Source organism: Thermobia domestica, chromosome 16 (assembly GCF_964235325.1).
Source record: "Thermobia domestica chromosome 16, izTheDome1.hap1.1, whole genome shotgun sequence".
NCBI lineage: Eukaryota > Metazoa > Arthropoda > Insecta > Zygentoma > Lepismatidae > Thermobia > Thermobia domestica.
In genome coordinates, this window is record NC_137469.1 from 157,671,159 (window position 1) to 157,686,030 (window position 14,872).

The window sequence follows — 14,872 nt, forward strand, 5'->3', positions numbered from 1 at the left end:
TGGATCTGGTAAAATATATATATATATATATATATATATATATATATATATATATATATATATATATATATATATATATATATATATATATATATATATATATATATATTAAATTACGAAATGATGTATCTTATAAGTAGTGAAGCGTGGACACCCATTGAAAAAAATAAAGGTAATCGCCTATGTTGTACACTATCATCATACACGAAAGTAAAGTATATTACATTTAAAACATACATTGTATTTCCGTTACTATTGGCGCATTGTAGAATGTATTATCCCTTATATCCAGAGTAAATTTTACCTTTGAAAAGTATAAGATTTCTTAAAAGCAAGTCTTGCAAGACTCTTGCAAGCAAGACCAAGACCAGTACCAAGACCGGGTGTGCAAGACCAAGACCAAGACTGGATGTGCAAGACCAAGACCAAGACCGGATGTGCAAGACCAAGACCAAGACTGGATGTGCAAGACCAAGACCAAGACCACCCCGGTCTGGTTTTGGTCTTGCATTTGCTCATCACTAGTCAGGGGGTAGCACGAACTTGACATCTCCGGAACTAATAAAGCAAAAACGATGGTGTTTCATGCACAAACGATGCACTAACGAATAACACTATTTCCATCGTTTGTACTTGGAGTCGGTGGGGAGCAGCGTGAACTTGGCCCCCTACCTGAGTTTCGTTTATACCTCCAAAACTTATAAAGCACAAACGATGAGGTTTCTTGCACAAACGAGCACGAATGATGCACTAATCAATGGCACTAGTCCCATAGTCTGTGCTCTAAGTCGGGGACGACTTCACGCACCTTGTAAACATACTGCTCCACATAGTTCGGAATTCGAATTTCGGTGGAAGCGCATTGAAATTTCAACGAATTACAGTGGTTTGGATCCCACATTAAACTGTAGGTCCACGTCTCGTTTAGCCTCGTTGCTGAAAAGGGACGCTAAAACATCAACAAACCACAACATAAATCAAATCACATGTGAACATACCTACTCCATTATCCAATAAAGTCAAAGTGACACTTCCATTTCTTGGTCTCTCTACATCTGCAGATATATTAGCCTTCAGCACAGGGTTGTATCCTTGTTTCACTTCTGCAAACACTTTGGCATACGACGGATAAGTTACATTAAATGCACTTATCCACGAATGGATTCTGTAAGAAAGAAAAAGAATATTGGAAGAATTTAATAGAGTGTGTATCGAAAAACAGAAGTTTAAATTATTTAATATAAATAGAAGACTCAATTCTCAACCTTCTCTATTAGCGTACCACCAAAGCATATTTATTACTAATATCATCATAAGTCGTACATACCAGGAACAATGCCTCACATACCATCAGCGGTACGTGTGCCTCAAGTTGAGGAACTCTGATCTAGAGAATGAAGAATAAACTCAATCGAAAAATACAAGGATACTAACCAGGGAAGGTCGCGAGGTGTTACTCTCATTTCATATCGATACTATGCTCAATTGACTGGTTTTTGCACATGAAATAATTAGCGAATGGAGAAATCCTCGATTGCAAGCGTCTTTGAATTAAAAACGTCTTGAAACTAAAAGTTCAAGATTGAACAGATTTGGCAAAAAGTTTGAAGTAACTATATTATATATATATATATATATATATATATATATATATATATATATATATATATATATATATATATATATATATATATATATATGCTTCATTTTTGGTATCGAAGGTTGTCTTGGGTGGCCAGCACAGTGGTGAAGTCAAGACTTTATTTTAGAGGTGTGCGATTTAACAATGTAGCACCTCGTATCAACATGAGTAGGATGTGTAGTGTTACGCGTATGGCAGGAAGAGGTAGGATTTCCTATGAGACATGTCGTCACATTTTTCCTCAGAAAAATCCAAACATATTTGTTGTCTCGTCTCGATTCTCGACTTGAAAACGAGACGAGAATGGTCATATTTATCATTAAGTCTTGATTAATTGCAATATTTATGTATTTATTTATTACCTCTCGCGCCAAATACGTGAATATTTTCATTATGTGAAGTTTGATTAATTATAATTTCATTGCGTTCTTCTGCTTGACGTTTCTACATTACCAAACTAAACCTATGACATACATTGTTTTAAGAATTTACAAAAGTGTAATATAAATTCAATACATTTTTTAGGCATGATTAGTAGGAAAAAAAGTAAAAACTTTGCATTCACATGTGTGCAAGCTTAATAGGTAATTTAAAAGTTTATATATATTATATATGTATAAGCAAGGTAACCATAAAAAGCTCTTTCCGTTCTTCAATAGTGATAAACAAACAGCAAAGAGCAGTACCTTTAGATTTCGAAGTAATCTCCATCAGCATCCAACACTTTTGCCAACGTTCCTGCAGCAGCACAATACCCTGGTGATAAAACTCGGCGGTCGTGGATACAAAGAAGTAAGCGAGTGCATTGCGCAGGTCTCCCTCATTTGCGAATAATATCACACGGAAATAGCTGTCATGGAATTGAAGCAAATGCCTGTCATGGAAATGAAACAGACGGTAATCTGTTGGCGCAAGGTCCGTTGAATATCGTGTATGGCACTGTGTCTCCCAGCCAATTGCTGAAGGGTCTTCCGGGTCCTCTTTGAAACATGTAGCATGGCATTGACGTACAAGAACCACACCCTTGCGATTCGCCAATACCGGCTTCTTCCTCCGCAATGCACGATGCATCCTTTGCAACTACTGAGAGTAGAGGTCAGCAGTGTTGGTCTGACCAGGTGGAAGGAACTCCTAATGCACCACTTAACGACAATTCTACAGAGCATTATCTTTCGTGGGTGAAGAGGTGGTCTGGAAATGTGAGGAACAGGGTTACGTGGCCACAACCAATGTCTCGTACGATTGGGAGTATTATAAAGGATCAAAAGATGGCTAGTGCTCAAAAGATGGGTGTGTTCAGATGCCGTGTGAGCAAAGAAAACAGGCTTGTTACTTGTTGTTCCTTGTTCGCTGCCGACAATGTGTAGAGTACTCAATCATTTCCCGATTCCTTACAGGTGCAGTCTCACTGTTTCAGCAGAAACATGGAACCTTTCTACATATTCCTCACACGTTAGACCAATGTCCTTCTTGATGGCTGCTTTCAGGGCCTCGTCTTCCAATACATGAGGTCGTCCACTGCGAGGTTTATCAGAGAGGCTCACATCTCTCGAACGGAACTACTGAAACCAATTCTGGCGGTGCGTTGGTTCACAGCATTCTTCCCAAGTGCCTGGTATATGCGGCAGCTGACAGGCCAACTTTAAGGTCATACAACAAACACACACGAACAAGCTGCTTCGACACTGGACAGGCTATGACTACAGTGTGTGTACAACGTGCCTTTGTTACTGAAGGTCGATAGTCAAACTAACTTCCGACCGCTTGGCAGGATGTGCGCCATTTCGTTTCCTCTCTTTAAGCACATGATTAATGGGACTCAAAAACTAGAAAGGAAAAAACTTTTGGTTACCTCGTGTATATTGGGTGTTCTAAAAATGCCGCCCACGGACCACAGAAAATTGTTCTACAAGTCAAAATAAAGCAACGAGTCCTCGTCTGGGCAACGTCGCAAATGAACCATAGATTAGATCTACCAATCTATCAAATAGTTATATCGATTCTATCCAGATGGCAGCTAAAGTCGATATTGATTGGCACTAACATCACTTATTAGTATAGCAATCGCTTCAACTGCTTGTTGTATTCGTAGAGTAATGCCAATAGCTCCAAGTTAATCTGCGACATTGTGAAATTTTGATTCTTCATAGCGGCTGAACAAGGCCACGGAGGGCATAACATTTTTGCTTTATTTTGGAATGTAAAATAGTGCTCTATGGTTCGTGTGCGCCAGTTTTAGAACACCTGATATAATTTTTCAATAGTTTGTTTGGTGAAACCTTTCTCTAAATAGAAGTGCACTTACCTGATAGGTTCCTCATTTATATCATTTGCTTCTGATGTGACAGATACAGATACATTTTCGGTATTTTTACCTTTGTTACTAATTGTGTATGTCCATTTACCAGCCTATAATTATAGAAGGTAATAATTACATTTTAAAATATAAGATGAAATAAAAAGATGTACAAATTTATGAAACGCAGATATAATAGTATTAACAATAAATTCTTAACAAAATGATTTTCTATCACTTACGACATTTCAGGAGGAAAATTATGTGATAATACATAGAATTTATCAAGAATATCGGATCTTTGTCAATTTCGCGAACTGTATAGCTACAATTAAGTTAATTTTGTTTTCTTTGTTGTTGTTGTGTTGGTACACTTTTCCGTCGACAAAGTTACACGTATTCTTGTTTACGTGGCGATTTTTTTCTAGTACAGAAAATGAAACAAATAATTTGCATTAAATTTTCCTTTAAGAATAGAAAAGGTGCAGCACCGCATCGGAAATGTTGAGTGCTGCTTTTGGTGAGTCTTCTATGAATAAAACAAACGCTTACAAGTGCTAAAAACGTTTCAAAGCAACCCATGAGAACAATGGACTACCAGCACATCAACAACCAATGACAACGTCAAAAAACTGAAGAAAATTATTATGGACAAACAATAAACTATTGTCAGAGAAGTTACTGATGATGTTGGCATATAACTTGGCTCTTACCAATCAATGTTCTCTGTCGTTTTAAACATGATACGTCTCGCAGAAAAAAAATGTTCCGAAATGGTTTGATTTCAATTAAACTTCACTCATATTTCCGTGCTTGATCATTATTTTTTGGAATAAAAAACAACACCGTTATGATGCTTCAGCCTTCATATTCAACGGACATGGCCCCTTCTTACTATTCCCGAATATATATAAGAAAAATAAAAGATCGACGTTTTGCAAACATTGAAAAGATAAAGACAAAATCTGTGAAGCAGCTAAACACATACCGAAAATTCTATTCCCGTAGTGCCTCGACCATTGCAGAAAATGTTGACACAAGTGTATTAAGTCTGGTTGGCAATACTTTTAAAGGGACAAATTAATATTGATGAACAGTTAAAAATTTATTGTGCAAAACGAAAAGGACACCCTACAAAAAGCAGTGCATTTCCTTGTCTGTCCGATTTGGGTAATTTTTGGATATGTTGTAGCTGAGGACTTCCCGGTCAATTGTTCTTATGGGGCCAATTCTCTATGACCTCCAGACTTCCAGAGGTCACTAAATGTCACACAACGAGTGTTGGCAGAATTGGTTCAAACTTGGCATAAAAATATTTTTGTTATACTGGGCTACAGCAAATGAGGATTGTCCACGTAACTAACCGTGTGATCTTCAGAGGTCACCAAAGAGCATGAGTCTGGTTGCACTTTCACAAGATACAACGTGACCCCCCCGCAATATACGTTTGACGTTCAATTAAAAGAGGCTGGTATTCTGCGTACGCGAATGTTCTCCCGGTTCTCAGGTTCCGTCAAACATCCACTTTGGATTCCATGTAAAGAACCCACCTAAATACACTCCGAAGACGACACCAAGAAATTACTCGAAAATTCAATATTAGATTGGTAGTGCACGTGCTAAAGAGGAGCAAGAACTATCGATTGCTGAGCACACGTTACCAGTGTGCTGTGGCGTATGGGTTACCGAGACAGGTATCAAGTATTCGCTATCCCAGCAACAAATTTCTGTCTATGTTCCTTGATCCTGCAGAACGTGACTTGCCCCGCCCGTTAGTTTTGAAGAAGGCGAGGTTGAAAATTCCGGTTTCGAAGGTATACAGTTTGAACCTGAAGACTAGTTGTGTGGCATCATCAAGGCATGAAATCACGTAGCAAGGCTAGACAACCGGTTGCCCTAGTTAACAAATGTACCGAGGAAACAGAGTCATCGTTCCTTGCTTTCCACATACATACCGGATGGAGAAAGTCACCTGCTGGCTCGGAGGCCGGGGGTGTGTTAAACAGCGTGGGGAGAGGGATCCAAGTTTCCTGCTTCGGGCAACGGTAGGACTGATACGCCGGCTGACGTCTTCTACAGCACGTTTCGATTTGTGTCCTACCATTACATCACTACAGCATTTTGTATACCAATTTTGCGACAGGTCTGACAAAACAAATTTTGTGACCTTTGGTGACCTCTGGAGGGCACAAGGTTGGTCATAGAGAGTTGGCCCATATAAACAATTGATGGGGAGTCCTCAGCTACAACATATCCAAAAATCACACAAATCGGACAGACGAGGAAATGCAATGCTTTTTGTATGGTGTCCTTTGCGTTTTTTTAATCTACGTGTCTATATGATGAGGAATTTTAGGAAAACTGTGTTTAATTGATTTTACATAGTACACTGAGAAATTCATAATACGGGAAAACATACAAACTGCTATTTCAGAGGAGTTACAAGATTTGCCACAACATTTTAGTTTTATTATTATTATTAGATTGGTTCCAATAATCTGTTTTTAAGTTCGGTAGGAAACACGCCTTAGCAACACAACAAATTGATGGACTAAGGTTAGGTGTTTAAAATTACAAATTCACTACAGTCCAGCAAACCGGTTAGGGTACCCAGTCACTCAGAAGGCAGACAATTGTTAAATAGTTGTCTGAAGCTGCGCCATGGAGGACACAATTGGGTCAATCCATTTGAAGTGATCCAAAAATGGTGAAAATGGTTGCTCGACCATCTCCGAAAATTTTAAAAAATTTAGTGTGAAGAACCTTGTGTATGAAGACGTCAATAACATTATTCACGTTGTCGTTTGTACAAGTGTTCCCGAATGGTGACCATCTTTGTTGTCGGTGGAGTGCCAATTTTTGCATTTACAAGCGTTTACAAAGATTACAGTTGCTCAGGACGTACGAATCAGACGAACATCAAACAGAAACGAATGTTTAAAGGAGAGACTGAGGTATACAAAGAAAATAAAGTTTTGCTTCTAAATAAATATGCAGGGTTGCAAAACAATACATGAAATCAAAAGAAAGAACTACTGAAAATTACGCTTTTAAAGGGGCTGTATTTTGGGATCACATAAAGTGAGGGGTCCATAAGTTTTGTGCTGAATACTATTGCATGTAAAGAGTCTGTAGAGATATCCACAGCTATGATACTACTGACACCGTAGATTTATGGTGGTCCGAAATTTGAAGTTTGTGATTTTGATGCCATTTTTGGGGCGTAATATCTCAGGAGGGCAAAGTGCTAAAAATTGCAGCTTAGGCCACAAAGTAATTCTGTATGTGAATAAACTATTGAAAAAAAACATAATTGATATTACATGGAGAAGTGAAGACATGGTATAAATGCGAAGATATCACGTGCGTGACGATGGTCGTAGCCCGGAAAAATTTAAATCTTTATATGTTTCATGCAAACTCAAAAACTACGCACGGTGCAGCAATTAGACCCGTTTTTGTTTGTGTTCAGTCGTGCAAAAGCTTGGGAATGACTTTTGTTCCATCTTTGTAGCTCCATGACATTGCCACGTATATATGGTGAGGGAGCTAGCTCCCCATGCACCCACGACGCCCAACGTCGAACTTGACCGCGGTATTAATGTATCAGCAAAGTATCATTCAAATCCAATCCAGGTTACGGAAGTTAATATGTTTCCAAGGTTGCGTTATATAGGATACATAGATGTAAAGCAACCTTGTGAACACATTAACTTTCGTAACTGTGATTGTATTTCAATGATACTTTGCTGATACATTGAGTGCCTGAATGACCGCGGTCCAGTTAGGCGATGGGTATTGTGGGTACAAGGGGGAGCTCACCCCATCCCATATAGATATGGCAATGATCATGGAACTAGAAAGACGGAACAAACGCTACTCGCAAGCTTTTGCAGAACTTAACGCAAACGAAAGCAGCCTAATTGCTGAACCGTACGTAGGTTTTGAGATCTGGCACGAAAAGTATCCACACATTTATATTTCTCCGGGCTACGACCATCGTCACGCAGTGCTTTCTTCGCGTTTTTGCCATGTCCTTACTCTTTTCTCCATGTAATAGTCGTAATTTTCTTCGCAATAATTTATTCACATACAGAATTATTTTGTGGCTTAAGCAGCAATTTTTAGCACTTTGCCCTCCTGAGATATTATTCTCCAAAAATGGCATAAAAATCACACACTTCAACTTTCGAACCTCAGTAAATCTACGTTGCCAGTAGTATCATAGCTATGGATATTTATGCAGACTCTTCATAAGCAATAATATTCAGCACAAAATTTATGAACGCCCCAATTTATGCGATTCCAAAATACAGCCCCTTTAAAAGTGTAATTTTCTGTACTTTTTCTGCTGATTCCATGTAGGTATATTGGTTTGCAACCCTGCATATTTATTTAGAAGCAAGACTATATATTCTCCGTGTACAGTAATTCGCAGTATTACAATCCCAGCGAACTTCCATGTATTTAGTTTGTTTTCTACATTTACTTCTAAACCTGCAAGCCTTTAATAAGGCCTATGCATTTCTTTCTATTGTTCTCATACCATCTCCTATCAGATTTACATCATCAGCATACGCCATAACCTAGTGAATATCATTCAACTCTAGACCCTGATTACTACCTTCGATTTTCCATATAACATACTCCAGAATAAACTTGAATAATAATGTCGACAACGCATCTCCTTGTTTCAGGACATTCTCGACTTGGAAGCTCGTGGACAAGAATTTTCCTATTCAAACTTTACTTTGGGATTCATATAAACATATCTTAATTATTCTAACTAGCTTTTTCGAAATTCCAAATTCTGCAAAACTTTTGTACAATGTTTTTTTCCTAAAAGATTCGTAAACCTTTTTAAAATCAATAAATATTTGATGTACCGTGGTGTTGTATTCCCATTTTCTTTCGAGTATTTATCAAATAGTAGATATCTAATCGATAGTTGATTGATTTCTTTTAAATCCACACTGATAATATCCAATAATTTCATCTGCGTATGGGATCAATCGTGCTAATGGAATGTTTGAGAGGATTTTATAGGATGTTCGCAGAAGAGAAATGCCTCGATAATTATTACAATCTGCTTTGTCGCCGTTCTTGTGAATTTTAACATGATTCATTCTTTCCACTTTTGTGGTAATTTCTCCTTATTTAAAATAAGGAGAATGAGTTTGTGTATCTTCTTCCAAACTTTTCCCCTTAAGCTAAAATTAACTCAGCCGGAATTTCGTCTATACCAGGAGATTTGTGTTTCTTTAATTTCATTATAGCGATGGTTCTGCTGTGTGCATTTCCCTTTCCCGACGAACATTAGTTTTTGGATGCGTGTTAAGCAAATCATAAAAGAAATCTTTCCATTTATTCAAGATGCTAACTGTATCAGCGAGAATTATTCCGTCATCTTTCTTTAAGTTATAAGTGCAAGGTTGATACCCTTTCTTAAATTTAAGAGTCCCCTTACACATGTCTCAAGTTTTTTACTATTATCTTCAAGTTCGTTAATTTTAGCCTTCAAAAAATTGCTTTTCTTTTTCTATACATTTTGGAAGTTTCCCATCTAACGCCAACGAAATTTTGTGTAGTTATATCGTTCGAATTTCCTACCCACCGCAGTTTCGCCTTTTTCCCCTTCTCTGCTAGTTTAATGCATTCCTGGTCGAACCATAGTTTGTTCCTACGTATTTCCACGTGCCCCATTTTTTCTCTTGCTGTAATTCTACTGCTATCCCTAGTTTGAACCCAAATATCCTCACCACTAGTGCTCTCCAAACCTATAATAATAATATAGGTCATTATTATTATTATTATTATTCGCGTACTTTATTATTATTCGCGTCGAATAAATGAATTTCGTTGTGCACTTTGGTGCAAATAACCTTACAGGAAGAAGCCGGTTCGTTCCAAAGATCAGGGCTATAGTAAGTAATATTTGGGTTGCAATTTCATGTGGCATGATAGTGTATGGGTAAAGTAAAGGCCTTGTGAATAATACAGCTATGTAACATAGGTTCAAATTCTGTTCACGCCAAAGTTAATTTTTTACAAAGTGATTGTGAAGAATCGACTTATCATACTGGACGAGCAATACGTAAGAATGTGGAAGCAAACACCTGTATCATGAAAGAGATAATTTACGAATGTTGGTTGGGAAAGAGTAAGGGAATTACCAGGACATTCAAAACATATAATTGATCTGCAGTATACACTTTTCGTGTTATCTTTCTCAGAAAGAAAGACTACACCATTTGTTAAACAAAGTTTGGATAAAGCAATCGGTGGTGTAGTTGTAAAGCGCTAGACTTCCAAATGGAAATCTTGGTTCGATTCCCCATCAGGTTGTACGATTTTTTCGCACAAAATAATGGCTGCAAACAGAGATTTATCTTCTGTTGGAGAACTTGCATCACTGGTGATAGTTCAAGTAAACAGTGTGTGCATTCTACATCACACTCTGCAATGATAAGTATATTTCATATTTATATTCGTCCCCCCTCTCTTTCTTGCCGTTTCCCTATCCTGTCTTAGCATCTTTCACTTATGTCTGCTCTCTCATTCTCTCACACACACGCACTTCATCTGCGTGTGGGTGTTCCAAAGTTAAAACGGAGCAAGAGCCCGATATTCGTTGTCTGGAAAATCTAATTAACCGGAAACTTCGGTGTCGTGTTTTTCGTGCTCTGGGGATAACATCTCCAGTCATTTCTGACAGAAATACTGTTTAAACGCAAAGGAATAACTGAAATCTCTTTTTAATCCTCTGGGTTACCGAGTCTCAGTCGAATTACCATGTCACTACGGGCTTGAATCCTCGACCCAGTGGTGGTCTATAACCTAACCAACATCATCCGACTGACGCGATAACCCGTTTGACCTCTAGTCTGTTTATTCTATCTGTGCGAATTGCGTTATATCCGCAAGAGAGGAATTCGATGCTGGATGTTCGAAACAAGTAAATCTTCGGAAAAGACTAGAAAATGGTAACCTCTTTGGTTATTTGAAAACGAAATTTGATTTATATTAGTTCGACACAAAATTTGTTTCCATCCTATAATTCAATGTGTTTTATTCACGTGAAATTTGAAACATGTTACATCTCTGAGAAACATAAACTTTTCCTTTCGAACATTTGTAACTTTTCATTACGATACAGTTTGGACTTTTAATATAGGATATTTCTTATAGAAATTTAGCAGTAAAATAGCACTCATTCAATTTTCTCTCTCTCCTTCTTCTTCTTCTTCTTCTTCTTTCGTTTCTTTTTTTTTTTTGTTCAGTTTGCATTAGTAGTCTGAAATGAAGGATATGACCAACGCTACCTACTGGGTTTATTAGAATGTGTTTTGGATCAGTACTTCCAAGGAACACTACCGAGTTTGCAATCAAGCCACGCGAAAACAAAGCATGTGTGTTAAACTTTTGACATAATTCTAGATGTGTCTCGGAGATCTACAGTTCTACTGGAATTTGAGTATGCTATCCTTTACGAAAGTGGGTTAATGAATGTCTAAAGCATTCTCTATATATTCGAATAGTTCTGAAAACATACGTAAAAACAAACTTTATTTCTGTATTACTGTTGGATTTCTGAAACAGAACTTTATAATGTTAGAACAGTAAGAACAGTAACTTTTCTTACTACGTTTAGGTTCCACATTTTTATCTGTTCTCCCTTTTCTTTTTCTTTTTCTTTTTCTCCCCTCTTCTCTCTCTCTCTCGGCCTCATTTCTGAATCTCTGTGTAGTAGACATCCTTTGGTTTCAATATTTCATTGTGTGTGTTTCAGCTTCTCCCTACATCAACAACTGCGCTTCAGTTTCTCACTTATAAATCTTGTTTCGTGTCAGTTTTTTTATTGGATTTTATCGATACTAGTACATGTGTAGTTTGAAATTAGAATTGCGTTCATGTTGTTAGCTAATTTTAGTATGGGAGAGAAGAAAGGAGGAGAGAGAGGTGGTCTCTTTTCCAGATACAATTATGGGATAAGAAAGTGTATAGTCGGTTCCGTTAGGTATCGCTTTTTTTTTGATGCGGAGTGTACATACGACAACGTGAATATTGTTATTGACCTTCTCATGCACAAGGTTCATCACATTCAAATTTTTATAATTTTCGGACGTAGTCGAGCAATCTGCCTTGGATCACTTCGTATGGATTGACCCAATTGCAAACGATTTTTTCTCTTTTCACGATTTCGAACTGGAAAATTGTGCATAGCAAGCCGAAAAAAATTATAAGACAGCATTTGAGTCAACAATGGTAAAAACGCCATTCGCCGCTGGTCTGTAAAATTTCGTTCCGCATTGAGAAAAATCCGTCATCCGTACAGCGGTATACTGTACAAGTACACGAAATTCATAAGTTTACCATGGAAATCTCTACGGAGTATACGTTATTCATATGTTACAAAAGTACTGCCTTTTTGTGCTTAGATGTTACATCATGCCAGTGTGGAAATTGAAGCACTTCGAGGTAGGGGAGGGGAGAGAGTGTGTGCCTAAAATAAACTTGTACTAGGAGAGTATTCTTGCAAGTGTTAATTCCTCAACACATTAAAAAAACTTTTACTCGCAGGAAAATACCCCTGTACAATATGGAAAAGGTTATGATTTCTCAGTTCACAGTACTTTTCTCACAAAATACTTGAAAAATTAGTTTTTCTAATATCCAACGTATATAAGTGCTTGGGTACCCGCTCATAATTGTAATTTGTGGAATCAGTAAAACACCACGTTAAATTTAAGTTACAAATATCCATAACTGCAATTATTATGAACATTTATTCAAAGTAGTTTACCTTCTAGTTTTAAAAAGCAGTATTATACAGAAAAGGTAGAACAGATACTTGTTAAAAATTAGGTACAAAGTTGAATAACACAAATAAGCAATTAGTAATACATGTATACATTTTCCGTCACTCGTAATTTGGCAACTTAAAACAAATTTGAAATTGGGTTTCTTTCCTGTTGGCCTCCAGAACTTTTTCGGGTAAATCATCCGTAGTGGAATGATGTCCATCCTTCAGCCAAGAAATAACTAGTTTGTCTGCTTTGAGTTTGCCTAATGGTAAACCATTAATTTTAATGAACAACAAGTTTCACAATGTTTGAGCACTTACTTTATTTTTAATATCAGTCACAAGGTTTGATGTTATTACCAAATCCCCCCCTTAGAAAGCACAAAGGGAACGAGGATCCGAGGAAGTGTTCAGAGGTCCCTGGGAATTTGCCCCTTCTCCCCCTTCATTTACCACACTGCATCTAATAGTCTTCCGTATATTACATACCCAGAGGCCTACCTATGTTACATACGTCAGCTATAGTAGTATTTGCGTCACCCTGCCTAACTTTGGACTTTGACCCCGACTTTTATGACGTCATAGGTCAAAGGTCAATAACCTTGGCCCGGAGTCAATGACCTAGGGGTACTTAGGACTACCCCGCCTAAATTTTTGCAGGGGTTCCTTGGCCCACCCCTAAATTTTTGCAGGGGTACCTAGGACCACCACCCTTAAATTTTGGAAATTGCCAAATCTAAAAATTTGGTATGGTATCCTAGAACCTTGTATGTATCTCTATTAGTATTGGGGGTCCAACTCGTTCCCTTTTATGGGAATAAATGGCCAAAAGGTTAAATTTCGGGGGGTTTTGACCTAATTTATCCCCTTTGATGAGGTCTTATTACGTTATATAGTTATATCGGCGTATACAGGGGTAAATTCCCTTTCATAAGATATGGGTATATTGGTGCACCCATTTAAAAATTTTGGGAGGGGTACCTTGGCCCACCCCTTAAATTTTGGAAATTCTCCAATTTAAGCATTTGGTATTATAGTACAGGAACTCAATATGTATCACGATAAATTCGGATGGTCCACCATACACGTGGTACAACATATTGCTTACGTTTATATTTTGGCAATTTTTTACCCATGAAAGGGAACGAGGTGGACCATCCGAATTTATCGTTATACATATTGAGGTCCTGTACTGTAATACCAAATGCTTAAATTGGAGAATTTCCAAAATTTAAGGGGTGGGCCAAGGTACTCCTCTCAAAAATTTAAAGGGGTGCATCAATATACTCATGTATTATGATAGGAAATGAACTAGTGTATACGCCCATATAACCATATAAGGTAATAGAACCTCATAAAAGAGGATAAATTGGGCCAAAAACCAAACACGTGGTTGTACTAAAATTTGGCAATTTTGTACCCCTATAGGGAATGAGGTGGACCACCCAAATTTATAGCGATCTATATTAGGGTCCTATACTATAATATCAATGTTTAAATTGGGCAATTTCCAAAATTTAAGGGGTGGGCCAAGGTACCCCTCCCAAATTTATAAATGGGTGCACCAATGTACCCATATCTTATAAAAGGGAATGGACCCCTGTATACGTCCATATAACTATATAACGTAATAAGACCTCATCAAAGGGGATAAATTAGATCAAAACCCCCCGAAATTTAACTTTTTGGCAATTTTTTTCCCATAAAAGGGAACGAGTTGGACCCCCAATACTAATAGAGGTACACACAAGATCCTAGGCTACCATACCAAATTTTTAGATTTGGCAATTTCCAGAATTTAAGGGGTGGTTCTAGGTACCCCTGCCAAAATTTAGGGGTGGGCCATGGTACCTCTGCCAAAATTTAGAGGGGTGGTCCTAAGTACCCCTAGGTCATTGACCCCGGGCCAAGGCCATTGATCTTTGACCTATGACGTCATAAAGATCGGGGTCAAAGTCCAAAGTTAGGCAGGGTGACGCAAATACTACTGCTATATGTTATATAGACCCCTACGTTCGTCTGTATGTGAGATCCTGATCGCCTGTATGCATTTCTTTATTTGATACGGAAAGTACGTAAACAAGAATTATAATTTTCACTCTTTTGATCTTTTGAAGTAACCCAACTGGTA

General features: G+C 37.7%; 1 protein-coding gene across 1 annotated transcript in view; it reads right to left on the minus strand.

Annotated features, from left to right (window-relative positions):
- Window positions 1-14,872, minus strand: part of LOC145672825 (calcium-activated chloride channel regulator 1-like) — a 170,910-nt gene that overhangs the window by 49,059 nt on the left and 106,979 nt on the right. Inside the window, exons 13-14 of the mRNA XM_081741974.1 lie at window positions 3,948-4,051; window positions 999-1,165 (exon numbers count right to left, since the gene is read on the minus strand). Coding sequence (XP_081598100.1) covers window positions 999-1,165; window positions 3,948-4,051 — 271 coding nt within the window. The remainder of the gene's footprint in view (window positions 1-998; window positions 1,166-3,947; window positions 4,052-14,872) is intronic.